Genomic DNA, 21,743 nt, shown 5'->3' on the forward strand with positions numbered 1-21,743 from the left:
AACATTTTTTCCATTTATTTTATATGTTTTCGTCCATCTTACCCTGTTTAGCCCGCACTCGCTTATTCTAAAGTTACTTTCATTAATGTAAGCCTCTGATTTAAATACTCTTTCCTTACTTTTACCTGATTCTATCCAATTAATAACTGCTCCGGCTGTTTGCTTGCGATCCACATCTATCTGCTTGCTTTTGTAGTTGTTGTTATCCACTCGTTTGTTGCTGATGTTGTTGTTATCCAGTCGTCTATTACTGCTGCTGTAGTTGTTGTTATCCACTCGTTTCTTCTGCTGCTTGCAGTACTTGGAAAAATGTCCAATTTTTCCGCAATAGTAACATGCCATTTCCTTTGCACGGCACTCGGAAAGATGATTCGGGTTGAAAATTGCTCCGAAATTATAGCAGCGACGGACAACTGCGTCAACGGACTTTTCATAATGGGGATTCCGTAGAAATTCATTGTTTTTTGCGGCCGCTTCAAAGGCTTTGCACTCAGTGATGATCTCCTCGAGTTTCTTGTTTTTTGATTCAAGGAGTTTAAGCTGCAGCCTTTTATCTTGAATGCCAATTATGAAGCGGTCTAGCAACATACGTTCTTCGTATGTTCGGCCACAGTCACATTTGTAGTCACATAACTGTACCTGCTTGCGGAGTTGCGTCTCAAACTCTATGAAAGGCTGTCCCTCAGTTTGAACAATGTTGTTGAATTTGTAGGATTCCATTGTGATGTTTCGGAACGGGATGCTGTAGTCATCGAATGCCTTTAGTACGTCCTCCAGTGTACGGCTGACGACCGCGGCAGAGGTAGACGGGTCGGAAGACGTCACCATGGTGCCGACCATGCCATGTGCGGTTCCATCGTTGGGAAACAATGTACTGTATATTTCCGTGACCTTTGATCCAGCCAACCATAGGAATGTGGCAATCTTTTTGGCTTTTGGCTCTGAGTCTTTGCCTGACGCCATCATGTACATGATAAACGACCTCTTCCATTTTGGCCACTCATATGCCAGCATTGAGCAGTCGATTTCTTGTAGAACTCGCTCCATTTTGTTCCTTTTTTAGTTTGCAATTTATATTTTTACTTCTGACACCATGTAATAATCGTTGATATGCAGATTATTAATGATTTTGTAAAACGTGTATTGAAGCGTGTCTTTATTGATGCCACTTTTGAAATGGAAGAGCGCTTGTCCAGTGTGACCGTCTCTAACGAACATACGTACATTCAATATGAGCTTATACATTATTAACACTTACTACCTAATTATGAGAATACTGCATTCTCACTATTATTACAACTCTAACGCCCACAAAAGCCCAAAACGCTAAAACTCATTTAACACACACTCCTTTTAATATTTAAAACAAATTTTGTTGTGACGATTCGCACCTGATCGTTAAAGTTGAGCAGAAGTCTACTCTAGGGGTCTTTCACACACTTCGTAATAAAAACACAGAAATATGTTGAACTTCACCAGTTGTATTCAGTTGTATACTTTCAATCTTTGACTTAATGCTATTTTTTGTTTTACAAATTAGGGAATATAAAAGCTCGGTTATAAAAACTCTACAAGCTTCTCCTTATGTCTTCTTCGAATTGTTGCACTGCTAACATTAGCAGCAGAATTCTAACATTCGCTGTTAAAAATGCTTCTGTCCACTGCTTCTCAGAGTCGCCAGAAAACAGCTGTCCAGCTTCTCCTAATCGTCAGAAACACCCGTTCATGCCGCCCCCAATACTGGACCCAGTGTTCAAGGCCTTCGACCATGCTGAACGCTGAAAAGGTTGAAGTGTGTTATGAAGTGAATGCGGGTATATTCAAAGGTGCATGGGTTTTGTACTGGGGCTAGACTCTTCAGTGAATCTTGGCAAGGGTAAACGGCAAATCTTTAACACAGACCTCTTGTAAATACCCGTTGAGGTTGTAAGGATGCTTTCTCGGCCGGGGTACAGATCTCAGTCGGATCCAAGAGTCCTTTACAAGAAAATTTGTAAGTCACCAAAACACCGGACTAGAGGGTTCCACTCCACAGGGGAACGGGTAACTTTTAGGGGAGTCTTCACCGGAGGTCCTTATTTCGTCGAGGAAAACGCAGACGACGTTGGAACCAGGGGTTTCATAGTCCACTGAGGTATCAATGTTACTTAAATTTACAAAGGTGCTATTACTTAAGGGATCTATGTTTTCTTTTATGTTAACATTGTCAGTTTGATTTAGATCAAAATTTTCAGTTTCTTCGACTACTGGTTCTTCGCTTATATTAACAGTCTCTTCATTGCTTTTTTCAGTTTCTTCTGGTTCGTTTTCTCTTAAGTTGACAGTTCCATTTTCACTTAAATTAACAATTTCATTGTCATACATATTAACAGTTTCAGTATCATACATATTAACAGTTTCATCATTATAATAAATATTATTGCCGTTTTGTGTCTTATTAATGAGTCTTCTATTTCTTCTAAAAAAATTATTGAAGTAATCTTTTATAATGTACGATCTTTCATTTTCTTTTTGTTTTATGATTCCATATTTTCCATAAATTGGACTTTATCTCCTATATTTAAAGGACGCAGAGTTTTTGAGTGCATATTATAATAGGCCTTTTGTTTCGCCTTTTTATGACCGAATCTTTTAATAATCTTTTCCTCCTCAATGTGATTTCTCAACAGCTCCGATTTCTTAATTGGCATTTTTGTCTTACACATTCGTCCAAAGAACAGTTCGCACGGAGCAAGACCTAAACTAGCTACGGGAGTAGCATTGTACTCAAGGATTCTATACTGGTAATTAGTTGCTTTAGAGCAACGTTTTAAAACATTCTTCGCAATCGCCACCCCTTTTTCTGCTAGTCCGTTGCTTTGTGGGTACCTAGGACTCGAAAACTGCAATAATGTATTACATTCATTAGCAAAGTTTCTAAACGAAAATGAATTAAAGGGATTGTTATCACAATTGAGCTTTGAGGGGTACCCATAATTATCAAATGTTTTTCTTAGTTCTTCAATGACATTTGCAACTGATTTCCCTTTTAGCCGACTAACAATCAAGAAATTAGAATATGCGTCAAAGATTGACAAAAAATTGTTTCCCCTGTAATCAAAAATATCCATTCCTGCCATATGAAATGGATATTCTGGTGTTTCATCATCTATTAGCGGTTCCTTTTGATTGTTTCTTCTGAACTTTTCACATACCTCGCAAGAGTGCACCAATTCCTTAATTTTTACGCTCATATCTGGCCAGTAGTAAAGTTTTCGTGCTCGAGCTAAAGTTTTCTCCACACCTAAATGGGACTCATGAACTTGGTTTGAGATTGATTTCTGTAACTTGGACGGGATCACCAGCCTACCAGCACGAAATAGAAGACCGTTTTCAAAGTGTAATTCCGATTTGAATTTATAGAAGTTTTGACAAAATTGGTTTAATTTATGGAATGATGGCCACCCATTTTTAACAAATTCAGCTATTTTCCAATAATTTTCATCGTTTTCCAAAACCCTAAGATAGCATTCATAATTTTCTTGCGAGAAACAGGCTGCTTGGCTTATTATATGAATTACATTGGCCAGTTCCGGGATGTCTGATTCATCTGGTAGTTGAGCTCGAGATAAACAGTCTGCAACTAACATGTCTCTTTCAGGTTTATATTTTACGGACATTTTTGGGTATTTTAGAAGATATAGCAGCATTCGCTGTAATCGCATTGTTACTGAGTCAATGTCACGGCTTAATAAGACTGCCAGAGGCTTGTGGTCACTTTCTACTAAAAATTCTCTACCGTAGACATAGTAGTGAAACCTTTCACACGCAAAAACAATTGCTAAAGGCTCTTTTTCAATGTGAGCCCACTTTTGTTCACTCTTTGTAAGCGTACGTGACGCAAAACTGATTGGATGTCCGTTTTGTAGAATAACACAACCGAGACCGTTTTTTTAGGCATCGGTTTGAATGACAACAGGCTTAGCGCTGTCATAAACGGCTAAAATCGGATCACTTGTTATAGTTCTAAGCAAGTCATTGAGTTCGTTTTGATGTTGTACAGTCCACTCAAACGAAGTATCATTCCTAGTCAGATTTCTCAGGTTTGTAGTTCTAGAAGATAAGTCTTGGATAAACTTGGCTAAATATTTAAAAAGTCCAAGAATACGTAGCACTCCCGCTTTATCTTCTGGGATTTTAATATTCTGAATGGCTTCTAAATGCTTTCTTTGAGGTTTTATTTGCCCTTCTGATAAAATATGACCCATAAATTCATCTTCTTGTTTCCTATAGTTCCTCAAACTAAAATGAGATGTTTTCGAAAATGTGACTATAAAAAACTTAACGATATGATTTCTCAATATAATTGGACTGACTTGTACAATTGTATGGATATTGAAAGTGCCACTGAACTATTCTATATAGTGTTAAATACTTTTTTTAATGAATGCGTTCCTGATAGGCTTCCTTCAAAGCTAAACAGGCCTCCTTGGTTTACCAATGCGCTTCAAAGACTTAAAAACCTTAAAACAAACACCTATAAAAAGTATACAAAATCGGGTAAGCCATCTGATTTTTCGAAATATGTGGTGGCTCGATCGGACTTTAATGTTCTCAATAGTCATTGCTATTCTATGTATTTAAGTCGACGTAAATTCGAATTTTCAAATGATCCGAAGCAGTTTTATAACTTTGTTAATGCCAAGCGTAAGTCGTCGGCATTGCCTTCATCTGTACGTTTTAACTCAATGGAGGCATCGACGGATTCTGAAATTGCTGATTTATTTGCCGAGTTTTTCCAAACTACTTATAGTTCGGTTGCTTGGTCAAATTCTAACTACCCTAATCCCTTAAATAGGGCAAACTGTATTTTTACCCCTGAAATTACGGAGAGTTCTCTCATAAGAGACTTAGCAACAACAACGCCAACTTATTCTCCCGGTCCAGATGGACTCCCCGGGTGTGTGCTTAAGTTTTGTGCGTCAACCATATGTAAACCGATTCTTAAACTTTTAAATTTGTCTATTTCATCATCAGTTTTTCCTACTATCTGGAAGGACTCTTTTATCATTCCACTTCACAAAAAGGGTGCGAAGGCGGATGCCCAGAATTATTGAGGTATTTCCAAATTGTCGGCAATTCCTAAAGCATTTGAACGTATTATTACTTCTCATTTGCAGCATTTTTGTTCCTCGCTAATATCACCGTGTCAGCATGGTTTTGTTAAGCGAAGATCGACCACCACCAACCTTCTTGAATTGTCATCTATTGTAATAAATGGATTTAAGAAAAAAATGCAGACTGACGTTATATATACAGATTTTAGTAAGGCCTTTGACTCTGTCAACCACTCTCTTCTATTATTCAAATTAAATCAGCTTGGGTTACCATGTAAGCTATTAACTTGGATTTCAAGTTATTTGAATGGTAGGACTCAGAGGGTTATATTCAAGAACGCTGTTTCAAAATTGATCTACGTGACATCTGGAGTGCCTCAGGGTAGTCATTTGGGTCCTTTGCTGTTTACTTTGTTTATTAACGATCTTCCCTCTACCAAAAAACATTCTCGTGTACTAATGTATGCTGATGATGTTAAGCTTTGTTTATCATATAACGATATAGCGTCGGGTTTCAACTTACAGTCAGATATTGATTGTTTTCAGGGATGGTGTGAGTATAACCTTTTAAATTTGAACTGCCTTAAATGCAACGTTATGACTTTTTATAGGGGTACTCCTACTTTTGTTAGTTACTCTCTTCAAAATACGTCACTCGACCGTATATATTCCGTTAATGACTTAGGCGTTCTTCTGGACCCAAAACTTAAATTTGACTGCCACATAATGTCCACTGTCAACAAGGCCATGAGTGTTCTTGGGTTTATAAAGCGTTGGTCAAAAGAATTTGATGACCCTTATACAACCAAATTATTATTTACCTCCCTTGTCCGCCCTATTTTGGAATATTGTTCTTCGGTTTGGAGTCCACAATATCAAGTGCACATTGACCGTATTGAGTCGGTACAAAAAAAATTTCTTCTTTTTGCCCTTCGTAGTTTGAACTGGGATCAAAACGTAAGGCTACCTTCCTATCAGAGTAGATTACTATTGCTTAATTTACCTACACTTGTAAATCGTAGAACAATGCTTGGTATTATTTTTATGCAAAATCTTATTAGAGGTGATATTGATTCTGTAGAACTTGTAAACCGCCTAACTTTCAGTGTCCCTGCTAGACTAACACGAAACTATTATCCCCTAAATTTGCCACGATGTACATCAAATTTTTGTCTGCACGAGCCCTTTCGCGTTCTATGTAATAATTATAACAATCTTTACCATTTAATTTGCACATCATCTTCTATCCCGGTATTAAAAACTAATATTTTAACTTATTTGCTTCATTCTTAGTTGCTTCTTTTATTTTCATTTGTGTCCCGTCGTTATTTGTTTTTTGTATCTTCCTCGCGAACTCGCATTTTTGCCCAAATTTATAGAAGGGTCCCGCGCGTAACAAGCACGTGCTTGGTGTCGTTGGGCCACTTGTTTGTACTGCTCGTAGTGCATCAACGTCCATCATATAATATATTGAACTTTGTCCGGGTTAAAACGTATTCCATTTTCTTGAGCCCGCTGAAGTACTTGTAACAACGTGTTATCATGATCTTCAAGATTTTCCCCTAATATTCCTATGTCATCAAAGTAAACTATTACATTTGGTATGCCTCCAAAAATTTGAACCATATTTCGTTGAAACATTTCAGGAGCGCTATTGATTCCAAATGGAACCCGGTTAAATTTAAATGGAGTCCCGAATGGAGTCATGAATGTCGTTAAATCTGAACTAGCTTCATCCAGCTCCATTTGCCAGAATCCATGGGACAGATCCAGGATGGTATAAACCTTTTTCCGAGTTAATTGTATCATAAAATCATCTATTGTTGGTATAAGGTAATGTTCTCTTTTAATTGCGTTATTTAACGGCTTAGGGTCTAAACAAAGTCTGAGTTTTCCGTTTGATTTTTCCACTACTTGCAAATTGTTCACCCAACTAGTCGGGTATATTACTGGGGAGATTATCTTTTCCTTTACCATAGTATTTAACTCTTGCTCCAATGACCCTAACAAACTTTGTGGGAACCTTTTTTTGTAACGCAGCACAGGCTGAGCACCTTCCTTCAAAATGATTGATTGTTTCTTTGGCAGCTTACCGAGTCCCTGAAATAATTGACTAAATTTTTCCACAAATTCCTCCCTGGTTTGAGGTAATCTACATATTGAATCAATATTTATATGTTTAATGAGTTTTAATTCTACAGAGGACTTAAGACCTAATAGTGGTTCACATTTCGCATCAACAACTAAAAATTCAATACATTTTGCTGTTTCTGAATTCAGATCATAACAGTTTGCTTTAACTTTTCCAAAATTATTAACTTTAACATTATTATAGTCAAAAATTAGAATGTTTTCTTTTTTAACTTCAAGTTTTAATTCTTTAACTAAATCACTTGGGATGCAGTTAACATCAGCGCCTGTGTCCACTATAAACGTAACATTTTTTCCATTTATTTTATATGTTTTCGTCCATCTTACCCTGTTTAGCCCGCACTCGCTTATTCTAAAGTTACTTTCATTAATGTAAGCCTCTGATTTAAATACTCTTTCCTTACTTTTACCTGATTCTATCCAATTAATAACTGCTCCGGCTGTTTGCTTGCGATCCACATCTATCTGCTTGCTTTTGTAGTTGTTGTTATCCACTCGTTTGTTGCTGATGTTGTTGTTATCCACTCGTCTATTACTGCTGCTGTAGTTGTTGTTATCCACTCGTTTCTTCTGCTGCTTGCAGTACTTGGAAAAATGTCCAATTTTTCCGCAATAGTAACATGCCATTTCCTTTGCACGGCACTCGGAAAGATGATTCGGGTTGAAAATTGCTCCGAAATTATAGCAGCGACGGACAACTGCGTCAACGGACTTTTCATAATGGGGATTCCGTAGAAATTCATTGTTTTTTGCGGCCGCTTCAAAGGCTTTGCACTCAGTGATGATCTCCTCGAGTTTCTTGTTTTTTGATTCAAGGAGTTTAAGCTGCAGCCTTTTATCTTGAATGCCAATTATGAAGCGGTCTAGCAACATACGTTCTTCGTATGTTCGGCCACAGTCACATTTGTAGTCACATAACTGTACCTGCTTGCGGAGTTGCGTCTCAAACTCTATGAAAGGCTGTCCCTCAGTTTGAACAATGTTGTTGAATTTGTAGGATTCCATTGTGATGTTTCGGAACGGGATGCTGTAGTCATCGAATGCCTTTAGTACGTCCTCCAGTGCCTCCACCATGCCATGTGCGGTTCCATCGTTGGGAAACAATGTACTGTATATTTCCGTGACCTTTGATCCAGCCAACCATAGGAATGTGGCAATCTTTTTGGCTTTTGGCTCTGAGTCTTTGCCTGACGCCATCATGTACATGATAAACGACCTCTTCCATTTTGGCCACTCATATGCCAGCATTGAGCAGTCGATTTCTTGTAGAACTCGCTCCATTTTGTTCCTTTTTTAGTTTGCAATTTATATTTTTACTTCTGACAACATGTAATAATCGTTGATATGCAGATTATTAATGATTTTGTAAGACGTGTATTGAAGCGTGTCTTTATTGATGCCACTTTTGAAATGGAAGAGCGCTTGTCCAGTGTGACCGTCTCTAACGAACATACGTACATTCAATATGAGCTTATACATTATTAACACTTACTACCTAATTATGAGAATACTGCATTCTCACTATTATTACAACTCTAACGCCCACAAAAGCCCAAAACGCTAAAACTCATTTAACACACACTCCTTTTAATATTTAAAACAAATTTTGTTGTGACGATTCGCACCTGGTCGTTAAAGTTGAGCAGAAGTCTACTCTAGGGGTCTTTCACACACTTCGTAATAAAAACACAGAAATATGTTGAACTTCACCAGTTGTATTCAGTTGTATACTTTCAATCTTTGACTTAATGCTATTTTTTGTTTTACAAATTAGGGAATATAAAAGCTCGGTTATAAAAACTCTACAAGCTTCTCCTTATGTCTTCTTCGAATTGTTGCACTGCTAACATTAGCAGCAGAATTCTAACATTCGCTGTTAAAAATGCTTCTGTCCACTGCTTCTCAGAGTCGCCAGAAAACAGCTGTCCAGCTTCTCCTAATCGTCAGAAACACCCGTTCATGCCGCCCCCAATACTGGACCCAGTGTTCAAGGCCTTCGACCATGCTGAACGCTGAAAAGGTTGAAGTGTGTTATGAAGTGAATGCGGTATATTCAAAGGTGCATGGGTTTTGTACTGGGGCTAGACTCTTCAGTGAATCTTGGCAAGGGTAAACGGCAAATCTTTAACACAGACCTCTTGTAAATACCCGTTGAGGTTGTAAGGATGCTTTCTCGGCCGGGGTACAGATCTCAGTCGGATCCAAGAGTCCTTTACAAGAAAATTTGTAAGTCACCAAAACACCGGACTAGAGGGTTCCACTCCACAGGGGAACGGGTAACTTTTAGGGGAGTCTTCACCGGAGGTCCTTATTTCGTCGAGGAAAACGCAGACGACGTTGGAACCAGGGGTTTCATAGTCCACTGAGGTATCAATGTTACTTAAATTTACAAAGGTGCTATTACTTAAGGGATCTATGTTTTCTTTTATGTTAACATTGTCAGTTTGATTTAGATCAAAATTTTCAGTTTCTTCGACTACTGGTTCTTCGCTTATATTAACAGTCTCTTCATTGCTTTTTTCAGTTTCTTGTGGTTCGTTTTCTCTTAAGTTAACAGTTCCATTTTCACTTAAATTAACAATTTCATTGTCATACATATTAACAGTTTCAGTATCATACATATTAACAGTTTCATCATTATAATAAATATTATTGCCGTTTTGTGTCTTATTAATGAGTCTTCTATTTCTTCTAAAAAAATTATTGAAGTAATCTTTTATAATGTACGATCTTTCATTTACTTTTTGTTTTATGATTCCATATTCCCACTCATTGGCATTTTTTCTAAATTGGACTTTATCTCCTATATTTAAAGGACGCAGAGTTTTTGAGTGCATATTATAATAGGCCTTTTGTTTCGCCTTTTTATGACCGAATCTTTTAATAATCTTTTCCTCCTCAATGTGATTTCTCAACAGCTCCGATTTCTTAATTGGCATTTTTGTCTTACACATTCGTCGAAAGAACAGTTCGCATGGAGCAAGACCTAAACTAGCTACGGGAGTAGCATTGTACTCAAGGATTCTATACTGGTAATTAGTTGCTTTAGAGCAACGTTTTAAAACATTCTTCGCAATCGCCACCCCTTTTTCTGCTAGTCCGTTGCTTTGTGGGTCCCTAGGACTCGAAAACTGCAATAATGTATTACATTCATTAGCAAAGTTTCTAAACGAAAATGAATTAAAGGGATTGTTATCACAATTGAGCTTTGATGGGTACCCATAATTATCAAATGTTTTTCTTAGTTCTTCAATGACATTTGCAACTGATTTCCCTTTTAGCCGACTAACAATCAAGAAATTAGAATATGCGTCAAAGATTGACAAAAAATTGTTTCCCCTGTAATCAAAAATATCCATTCCTGCCATATGAAATGGATTTTCTGGTGTTTCATCATCTATTAGCGGTTCCTTTTGATTGTTTCTTCTTAACTTTTCACATACCTCGCAAGAGTGCACCAATTCCTTAATTTTTACGCTCATGTCTGGCCAGTAGTAAAGTTTTCGTGCTCGAGCTAAAGTTTTCTCCACACCTAAATGGGACTCATGAACTTGGTTTGAGATTGATTTCTGTAACTTGGACGGGATCACCAGCCTACCAGCACGAAATAGAAGACCGTTTTCAAAGTGTAATTCCGATTTGAATTTATAGAAGTTTTGACAAAATTGGTTTAATTTATGGAATGATGGCCACCCATTTTTAACAAATTCAGCTATTTTCCAATAATTTTCATCGTTTTCCAAAACCCTAAGATAGCATTCATAATTTTCTTGCGAGAAACAGGCTGCTTGGCTTATTATATGAATTACATTGGCCAGTTCCGGGATGTCTGATTCATCTGGTAGTTGAGCTCGAGATAAACAGTCTGCAACTAACATGTCTCTTCCAGGTTTATATTTTACGGACATTTTTGGGTATTTTAGAAGATATAGCAGCATTCGCTGTAATCGCATTGTTACTGAGTCAATGTCACGGCTTAATAAGACTGCCAGAGGCTTGTGGTCACTTTCTACTAAAAATTCTCTACCGTAGACATAGTAGTGAAACCTTTCACACGCAAAAACAATTGCTAAAAGCTCTTTTTCAATGTGAGCCCACTTTTGTTCACTCTTTGTAAGCGTACGTGACGCAAAACTGATTGGATGTCCGTTTTGTAGAATAACACAACCGAGACCGTTTTTTTAGGCATCGGTTTGAATGACAACAGGCTTAGCGCTGTCATAAACGGCTAAAATCGGATCACTTGTTATAGTTCTAAGCAAGTCATTGAGTTCGTTTTGATGTTGTACAGTCCACTCAAACGAAGTATCATTCCTAGTCAGATTTCTCAGGTTTGTAGTTCTAGAAGATAAGTCTTGGATAAACTTGGCTAAATATTTAAAAAGTCCAAGAATACGTAGCACTCCCGCTTTATCTTCTGGGATTTTAATATTCTGAATGGCTTCTAAATGCTTTCTTTGAGGTTTTATTTGCCCTTCTGATAAAATATGACCCATAAATTCAACTTCTTGTTTCCTATAGTTCCTCAAACTAAAATGAGATGTTTTCGAAAATGTGACTATAAAAAACTTAACGATATGATTTCTCAATATAATTGGACTGACTTGTACAATTGTATGGATATTGAAAGTGCCACTGAACTATTCTATATAGTGTTAAATACTTTTTTTAATGAATGCGTTCCTGATAGGCTTCCTTCAAAGCTAAACAGGCCTCCTTGGTTTACCAATGCGCTTCAAAGACTTAAAAACCTTAAAACAAACACCTATAAAAAGTATACAAAATCGGGTAAGCCATCTGATTTTTCGAAATATGTGGTGGCTCGATCGGACTTTAATGTTCTCAATAGTCATTGCTATTCTATGTATTTAAGTCGACGTAAATTCGAATTTTCAAATGATCCGAAGCAGTTTTATAACTTTGTTAATGCCAAGCGTAAATCGTCGGCATTGCCTTCATCTGTACGTTTTAACTCAATGGAGGCATCGACGGATTCTGAAATTGCTGATTTATTTGCCGAGTTTTTCCAAACTACTTATAGTTCGGTTGCTTGGTCAAATTCTAACTACCCTAATCCCTTAAATAGGGCAAACTGTATTTTTACCCCTGAAATTACGGAGAGTTCTCTCATAAGAGACTTAGCAACAACAGCGCCAACTTATTCTCCCGGTCCAGATGGACTCCCCGGGTGTGTGCTTAAGTTTTGTGCGTCAACCATATGTAAACCGATTCTTAAACTTTTAAATTTGTCTATTTCATCATCAGTTTTTCCTACTATCTGGAAGGACTCTTTTGTCATTCCACTTCACAAAAAGGGTGCGAAGGCGGATGCCCAGAATTATTGAGGTATTTCCAAGTTGTCGGCAATTCCTAAAGCATTTGAACGTATTATTACTTCTCATTTGCAGCATTTATGTTCCTCGCTAATATGAAACAGGGCTCATATTGAGGCCATCAAAGATTTGCTTTGTCAATGTGGTAAAGGCTTTTGAATCCAACACTAAGAACGGCATTTTCTCTGTTGTTACCAGGTCTATACATGCCTCCGTGACTTCGGTTTTGGACATGTCTACAGAAAACTTGATTTTCCTGTCCATCCCTTCAACGTTATTTTGAAAGTTAAATTCTTTATCAAAAACACTTTTGTGGTGGTCCGATAGATGACGCTTTAAATTTGACAAGTAGCTACCTGCAAAAATCTTTTTGCATATTTTACAAGTCGATTTATTTTCTATTGAATTAAATTCGAAATAGCTTCGCGGTAAGTTATAAGGTTTTCGTCCCATAATAATATAGAAAATACTTTTTCAGATGGTTGTTACTAATTGAACTGACTATAACTGATTTAAATGTTGACGTAAAAACGGAGACCTGCACGTCGCAATTGTTTTTTTTTTGTTTTCGTTTTCAGACCTATCACTGGTCCACTCTGCTAGTAAAGACATTCCACCTTTGTGCGACATAAATTAATAAAAATATACATACTAACGGTGGTCTATTGTATCTAAAAAAAATTTTAAGAAATAGCCAACCGCGCATTTAGTATTTTAAATTTTTAATCACATTTCTACGAACCACAGAACCGCCACAATATGATTTTGAGTTTTATGTTTGATTTAAATAATAAAACTCAGAGAATAAGTTTTATTATTTGATTTTTATATAAAACTCAAAGAATAACTGTTATTTTTCAAGCGAAAAGTAAAACTCAGAAAATAAGTTTTATTTGTCAAGTTTTATATAAAACTCACAATATAACGATTATTTCATGAGTTTTAAATAAAACTCTGAAAAATAGAAATCATTGCGGTTATGTAAAATACAATGTTTAATAACGTCAGTGGTGTAGTTGGATTTTTTTCAGGATTTTCCCTTGTTAGTGATTTTTTTGTTTGAAAAAACAAAAATAACAGTTATTTTCGAACCCTGATTAAAACCTAATATTTGAACTCATTTTCTTCATTCTTTTATTTTAATTTGTGTCCTGTCCTTATTTGTTTTATGTATCTCCCTCGCGAACACGCATTTTTTGCCCAAATTGATAAAAGGGCCCCGCGCGTAGCAAGCACGTGCTTGATGTCGTTAGGCCACTTTTTTGTACTGCTCGTAGTGACGTCCATCATATATCACCCTGGATGGCAGATTTGACGACATGAGGATGGCATTGTCTGAGTATTATTCAGAGACGGACAACTCGTCGATATCTGGGCCGAGCTGGAAGCAGCATACCACGACAGAGCCGGCCCGAGCATTACATTAACAATCGCCGAAGAGGACAACCTAGTGGCAAGTTTGAGCCTCGACAATCTGCAGAAGGAGGCCCATAGAAGAGAGGTATGCCAGGATAGGAAAACAACTGCGCTGACCTCGAGACCCAGTCAGACAGACTGTGCAAAGGTCGCTAAACAAGTCCGCGAGTGGTCGTTCAGGTTCGACGGTGCGAAAAAACCATTCGAGTTCCTGGAACAAGTAAAATAGTCAGCCAACACATACGGCCTGGACTTGGACATGATTCCCCGAGCGATGCTGAAATTGCTTAAGGGAAGGTGGTCCGTTGCCAACAACAAGCAAAGGAGAACATGGGCAGAATTCATAGAATGCTTTCACTCATATTTTCTGCCGAGAGATTTCTTCACCAGGCTGGAGGAGCAGGTCAGGCCACGGAAGCAGGGCTACAGCGAGTCGTTCAGGGACTACATGATTGACACCCAGACGACGGTGAGGCCAATCAACTACTCGCCAAAAGAGACCCTAAAAATGATTAAGGAGTACTGTACACCGAGTCTTAGGATCTTCCTAAGAGCGTAGAAGGTGTCGGAGCTGGATACGCTGATGATCTTAGCCGACGACTACCAGAAACTGGAAAAAGAGCGGGAAGCATTCGCACAGGAGAACAAGTTCTCGAGGACCAAGTTGGTGGCCCATCGCAAGTCATGTGCAGATGACGCGCAGAATCAGGCAACCAGGATAAACAGATGCACAGCTCGAGGTGGAGGTCAATTTCGGCAACAAAGAACTGACCATGAGCCTTTTGATTTTACCAGGAGTAGTGGATCCGTTGGTGTTGGGATGGAACTTCCTTACACGAGTTGGAACCGAAATAAAGTGTGCTGTACACGAGGTCATTATACCAGCCAGAAACCGACACACTGGATGGCTCGAGGAGAGCTATGGGTAGCAGTCGTTGAACAGACAAGCCAAGTGAACGATACTACAAAGTTCCTATAAACAGAGCTAAAGGACTTCAACACCATGACGGAAACGTCAAACATGGCAGAGCACCAGATCAAACTGAAGAATGTCAAGCCAATCACAATGCGTCTGTTGTTATGCAAAATTCTTTATTAAAATCGGGATACTGTAGTAACGTGGGTTTCATCAATTGAACTAAGAAATCGGAGAAATTTTTTATATATAGCATCTGTAATATTTGCAAAAGCTAGGAATCTTCAATCGCTGTCATCGTCCGTAGGTACTGAGTATTTTTCTATGACATTATATTTGTCTGTCAAAATTCCTTTATCAGTGCACTTGTGACTTAAGAAGGATAACAAGAATGCCTGTGACGGTTCGATACCTGAAAACGCGATTGTCATCATTCTTTTTCTAGACCATGAGGTAATCGCGAGAAGCGATAGGAGCCATTGCTCGTGGAAAATTACGTTATATTTCTGGAATTTTCTTCGAGTTCTATTTGATGAAATTCTGACATCAGATCTAAACATGAAAAGTATTTAGCTCTATCCAATTGCTCAAGAATATCATCTTTTCTCGGTAGTGGAAGTTTATCAGATAATATTTTTTTATTGATTTGACGATAGTCGATAAGTAAACGCCATCTTTCTACCCGTTACTCGTAGATTAAAAGGGTATACTAGATTCGTCGGAAAGTATGGACCAGATGAGAGGAAGCGTTTCCGACCCCACGAAGTATATATATTCTTGATCAGGATCAATAGCCGAGTCGATCTGGGATCTCGAAAACTATTAAAGCTAGAAAGTTAGGATTAGGCATGCACATTCTGGAGATTATTACGCAGCGCAAGTTTATTTCATTTATTTTTATTTATTTATAAAGCTGTGGCTCCTACAGTTTAAATGCTAGAAAACAAATTTTAACTGAAATGTATTGTTCTGGACAATACCCATCGATTGACCCAACAAAATTGTTGGCACTTCAAAAAACCGTTCATAGGAGCGCTTATATTTTGGAAACTATCAAAGATAGAGGGTTGGTACGTAAGATTTAGATTCCTTAGTATCGAACGCAGCATAAGTTTGTTACGCTGATTTGCCACGCCCACTTTAAAGTCCACAAGCCGCCCAAAACGGAAAAAAAATGAAATGGAGAAAAAGAGGTTGGAGAAAGAGAGTTTGGGGAACTAGAGGTTGGGGAGAGAGTGGAGACTTCGATGGCAGAGTGAGGGTGTTGTGTGCAAAAGGAAATAACGGAACGCACCGGACCTTGGACTCTGCCGTGGACTCCTAATTGAGACAGAGGTAGCTGAGGTCCAGAGGGCATCACACGGCTAAGTCAAGGCGGTTTGTTTCATACTTTGTCGCCGTCAGAGTAGAGCAATAGAGTCTAGACCCAGTGCGCTTTGCCCGTCTGAGCAGGACCTGGAGCGAAGGACGCGCGGTCGATTGATTTGTGGTTTCAAGAGGCATTGTCCTGGAAAGCTCAGCGATTACCGGCGAAGTCCCGGAACAGCAACCCCGAGGGCCAGAGAACGACACTACCAGCCAGAAAGGGCGAGCAGTCGACCGGTTGAGGCATTCAAGAGGCGTTGTCCTGGAGAGGCCCAACGGTTCAGCAAGTCCCGGAACGGCGATCGTCCAAGCCCTCAAGGGGCAGAGACCACGATACATCGAGCCCCGCAGCAAGCAAGGAAGGGACTAGAGCAGAGGACATCGGCAGCGACATCAGTAGACATCATCGACAGCCACGTCGCGATCGCCGCGGAGAACTCATTAAGGAGCGCAGGAACGTCACGGACGTCAAGCAATAGGGTGAGGCGTGGAACGTTCGTCTGCGCTAGGCAGCTTCCTCGCGTTAGCCTTGACTGTCAGCACGATCTGAGAAAGACCCTAGTGAGACCGTTCGGGGCAGAGCAAGAAACAGGTGGTCGTTGTCTCGAAAGGTGTTGCCCTGGAGAGCGAAGCACCTGTTCACCCTAGTCTGAGAACGGTGACGATTCCCTAAGCCCCGAAGGCCGATCTCTCTGCAAGTCTAAGGCGCGACAAGCGGCCTCGAGTCAACGCGTTGGCGAGCGAGCAATGACGAGGGACACTACGAGCATCCCGAGATACAGGAAGGAGTCAGCGATCACCGAGTCAACGAGCCTAGACGAGCCGTATCAGCAGCCATTGGAATCAGCGCGAAACGACTCCGAGACCAACTGAGCCACCCCCCGCTGTAATAAATAAAACCAAAATAAACCCACTATTATCCATTGAACTCTGTGCTTTCTCACTGATCTACGGCAGTCACGTCTTATAAATTTGGTTCGACGAACACACAATCTACTGACCAACAAAGTCAGTTCGTTACAGTTTGTGTGTAAATAGTTGCAGGCCGAACTGCGCGGCAAAGCGAAAAACACTGCCGGCGCTAAGAGAGAGCAGAGTGCGCGGCTAGCTTATTCTATTAAATAATTCACAATTTAAGCAATTTGTCCTATTTATCTCTCCCCTATCTCTCCAATAAACTCAATTTAAATTATCCTTTTCCGATTATGTTATGTGTTAACTTTAAATTGCTGCAAAACAATGGTAGGGGTTCTTCTTGATTTTTGAATTACCCCTCTCTCTGAATTACCCCTCTCTGCATTCACTTAAGCAATGATGAAAGAGACAGAAGATCGTTTAACTAGTGTTGAAAAGAAAGAGAAGGCAGAAAAAAACCGAAAATTTGTCCACGTATCTGCGCTGTAAGTCTATCTGTTTTTTTATTAGTCTCCGACTTACTATCGTATGGCGAAACCCGTGTGTCTAATGCGATTTTTTGAGAATTTTCGAAGCGTGTTCCAATTTTAAAGCGGGCATCTTAACATTTTAAATTAGCTTTTATCAGTTTTTAATTTAAGAGCTGAGTAAAAGGTATCCGACGGTCAAGACACTCGTATTATTTTAGACTAATGATTCTACTATAATATTTTTAAATAACTTTTTAACTTTTTTTTCTACTTCTTTTTGACTGTGAGGACTTCTGTACTTTTTGGTGAATACTTGTTCATCATATTTAATCCTTGTCTTTTGTTTGTAAAAGTCATTGGTAGATATTTATTCTGATTTTATACCAAATATGTCTGTATATTTGGTACACAGTTCTGTAAGCTTTGATTTAAATTGAGGTGGAAATTTGTATTTAGTTTGGCTAGGATCTCATTATGGTTTTGAGATTTGATTGGATTTTATTAAATCATATTCTGGTTTTAGGTCTATTTGGCAGTTATATTTTTCCATGAAGTTTATGCCTATTGTTATATCACATGGAATCGGAAATTCAGAATCTACTATATAGAAATTATTTGGAATTGCATAATTGTTTGAGAGCAGTTCTATTGATACTATTCCTTTTAAATTGGTTGTTCCTTCACCAATGCCTGATATTTGAAAAATCTCTTTGTTATTTATATAAGTAAATGAATCTGCATTTAATTTGAGTAAAGAACTATCTGCACCTGCATCTACTAATGTGCATAAAATGTATACGTTTTTTTATTTTTTAGAAAGACAAAAAGGTTGAGATTAAGATTTAAAGTGTGAACCGTACGTTCTGATGTTTTTGCTATCTTTAGGGCTTTTACTCATTTTCCGACGTGGCTTGTCGGACGTTGTTGTTTTGTCTGTTTGGTATTGCTCTTATTATTGTTGTTGCAGTTGGTCTTGGTTCCACCACGGTTATTTCCTCTATAATTTCCACGACCTCTGTTATTGTTGTTGGTCTGGTTATTAAAATTTTGGTTATAATCATTATTTAGGTAATATCCGTTATTTCGGTAGTACCCGTTGCTTTAGTAGTAACCACGTCCTCCACCACGATATTTACCTCGGCAATTATTACCGCTATAGGTTTATCCATTTCAGTACTACATTGCTTATATTTAGTAACGGCTTCATTCATTGGTTTGAAGTTTCCTGCCTTAAAAATAATTTTTAGACGGCCATGTTTACAATTTATAACCATTGTGGTAATGGCTTCTTTGCTACTGAATTGATCAGCATGTTCGCCTGATAAACCCTCATCGATATACGAAGCTTCTAGAAGTTTCCGTAAATTGTCGATTTCTGATGTAAATTGTTCGGCAGTTTTTACTTTTTTGGTTGTTTTTGCCATTTTTTCATTTGCAAGTCGGAAGTTTCACCGACTAAAGTCTCTTGCAACGTTTGTATAATTGCGTTTATAGTAGTCTCATTTTAGACTTTGTAAAATGTATCTTTATGTAAATGTATCTTTCTATTTCCGGAAAATGTTATTACCGCAGGAATTATCACATCGTGTAGATCTTTCTATTTTATATCAATCCCTTCTAAGTCTTCTTCTTCTGGTAGATCTATTTCTTTCTGCGTTGGTTCTTCTCGTTTTTCACTGTGATCTATTGTCAAAAGGCTATTCAATATTGTCGGTAAAGTTATATCTAATTTATATCTCTCCATGACTGTGATCAAATTTGAACGGATTTATTTCACGGATTTGTATAACTATTTGCTCCCATTCCATGCTAAGATTTTTCTATTTTTTTAATTGCCGAAAGCTCTAGACCGGTATAAAAGACCCGAGCCAAATAGAGAAGACAGACCGAATTTATTTTGATCTCCCTGGCACTTACAACCAAGTCATTAAAGCTACTCACCAGCACCGACGACTTAAGGTAAAGAACAAGGACCAGTCGTCAAATCTGGCCTTCCTTATAGACTGGATGAATGGGACCCTTAGGAGTATAGGCATTGATGACAAGTGTATCTAGCAGCGCTGTATGTAAATATGTATAAATAAGAAAGTTTTTTTAATGTATATATCTAATTAAAAAATATATTTATACCTTCGTATATTTTATTGGAAAATGCGAAACCTATTTCGAGGCCCCTGCCCTGGTTAACACCGTGGTACTCACACTCAACATTACCTTCTTATACCCTTGCAGAGGGTATTATGATTTTAGTCAGAAGTTTGTCAGAAGTGAAGGAGACTTTAAAGTAAGTTAAACGATTGGTTATTAGTTTCATATACAAAAAATCAATCTTTTCTTTATTGAGTTGGATTAAGAACTGATTTTACTTAAGCTAAACAATTATTCATTATAACTACGCGTCGATCCATCGCTGCCACCGTCTATGCCGCTGCTGCTGTTTCTGCCAGCGTTCTTCGTTGTCATAAGCTGCTGCTCTTCATCGCTGTCGCTGTTGACCAAATTTAGTTGTCATTGGCCAATGCATTTAAGTCATTGTTATTGTTGTATGCACTTGGCTGGGTTCGATCATCTTTGAAAATTGGTTATTCTGCATTCCCACGATCGCTAATTAGCTTAGCTCGTGTGAACTTTATTGGGGGCATTGATTGTGCAATCAATGCTTACTTCTACTTCGGTCAACTTTGGCTATTCTGCATTCCCACGATCGCTAATCAAAAGGTGCTAGCTCAGCGCACGTGGCTTAGTTCGTGTGAACTTTATTGGGGCATTGGTTGTGTAATCAATGCTTACTTCTACTTAAGTCTGGATCTTTATATTATTTTGGGTGTTAGCTCTTCCCTCCTTAAACGCGACTGTCCTCGGTCGCAACGTAGTAGAGTATAGGTCCGCAATGTGGAGGCTTTTCTTGCGTTTCTGGAGTGGAAGCCGATGTACTTTCCGTTGACTTCTGTCTTCGTAGGATTTCCGTGATCAATCCTATTATTAGTAAAAGTAGGATGATGGCGGATCCGTAGCTAACGGAAGATTCTATAGTTGTTTTGCTTCTTAGTTTTTTCAGCGCTTTTGTGTTGTTGATGTTGAGTTCCTTGACCATTTGTAGTGATAGAACTTCCTCTACCTTCGTCTTTTCTCCCATTAGTTGGAATAACGGAGGTTCTGGTTCGACCATGTTGATTTCCCGTGACTTGTAAGAAGTTTAGCCAATAGTTACGGTTGAATTACGGTATTGTATTATGAAGGAACCTTGCAGTTGTAGAAGTTTTTCGTCTGGCGAGACTGGCGCATTGAAGTCGTTAACCAGTATGGTGCCTGGCAGTATTTCTTTGAAATCCGGTATGTGTTGATTGTTGATCATCTTACATTCCGGTTCTCGAAGGTTCAGGAGAGCGTTTACGCAAGTATCATTGCTTAAGTCTAACAAATTTTCTGAATTACAAATTGTCTTATCATTATGGGATTCATAAGGATTTTTAATTGGAAATAATTCTCTCTTACATTCTAACAAATTTTCGTATTTTATATCATTGATAACTTGGGCTTTTTTTATTGCTTTAATTTTTAAAGTTCTACAATTATCCGTTTTAATGGTTGGGAGGCTAATAATATTAATGAGGTCGTTGCCATTTGTGGCTAATTAAACTTTAGCAAATTCCAATAATTCCTCTATGTTAAAAAATAAGTTATTTTCTTTTTTAAAAATATCTTCGACTACTGTGGTTTCTGTGCTTTAAATACAAAAGATTTTATTGTGTTCGATTTGGCCCATGTAATTGCGTATATAATGTTGGTAATTTTTTCTTTTATTAATTGAATTTTATACTTTAAAATTTTTGCTGTCTGATTTACGATTTCTTCCGAACTCTGGGTAACTTTCAGTATTGCATTAGTGGCATTAGTAAGTTGGTTAATTTTTTGATTCATTAATCTGTTAATTACTGCCTGTTTATTATTGTTTTCTAACTGCTCATTTATCTTATTTTCTAAGATCTCATAGTCGTGGTGGTCTGGTGATCCCGCCAGCCATTTCCATGCGGTACCTATTGCTTCAATTGCCCTTCTCTGTCTTTTTATACCCGTTACT

The 21,743-nt window shown here is 38.2% G+C and overlaps 1 protein-coding gene across 1 annotated transcript; it reads right to left on the reverse strand.

The window, feature by feature from the left end:
• Nucleotides 1-7,283: 7,283 nt before the first annotated feature.
• On the reverse strand, nt 7,284-8,511 carry LOC119554278. The gene is made up of 2 exons (XM_037865131.1): nt 7,658-8,511; nt 7,284-7,599 (listed from the first exon to the last, which is right to left on the reverse strand). The coding sequence occupies exons 1-2, from the start codon at nt 8,493-8,495 to the stop codon at nt 7,595-7,597; spliced, it is 843 nt and encodes a 280-aa protein (XP_037721059.1). The 5' UTR covers nt 8,496-8,511; the 3' UTR covers nt 7,284-7,594.
• Between the last annotated feature and the right edge of the window lie 13,232 nt (nt 8,512-21,743).

Source organism: Drosophila subpulchrella, chromosome 3L, assembly GCF_014743375.2.
Source record: "Drosophila subpulchrella strain 33 F10 #4 breed RU33 chromosome 3L, RU_Dsub_v1.1 Primary Assembly, whole genome shotgun sequence".
NCBI lineage: Eukaryota > Metazoa > Arthropoda > Insecta > Diptera > Drosophilidae > Drosophila > Drosophila subpulchrella.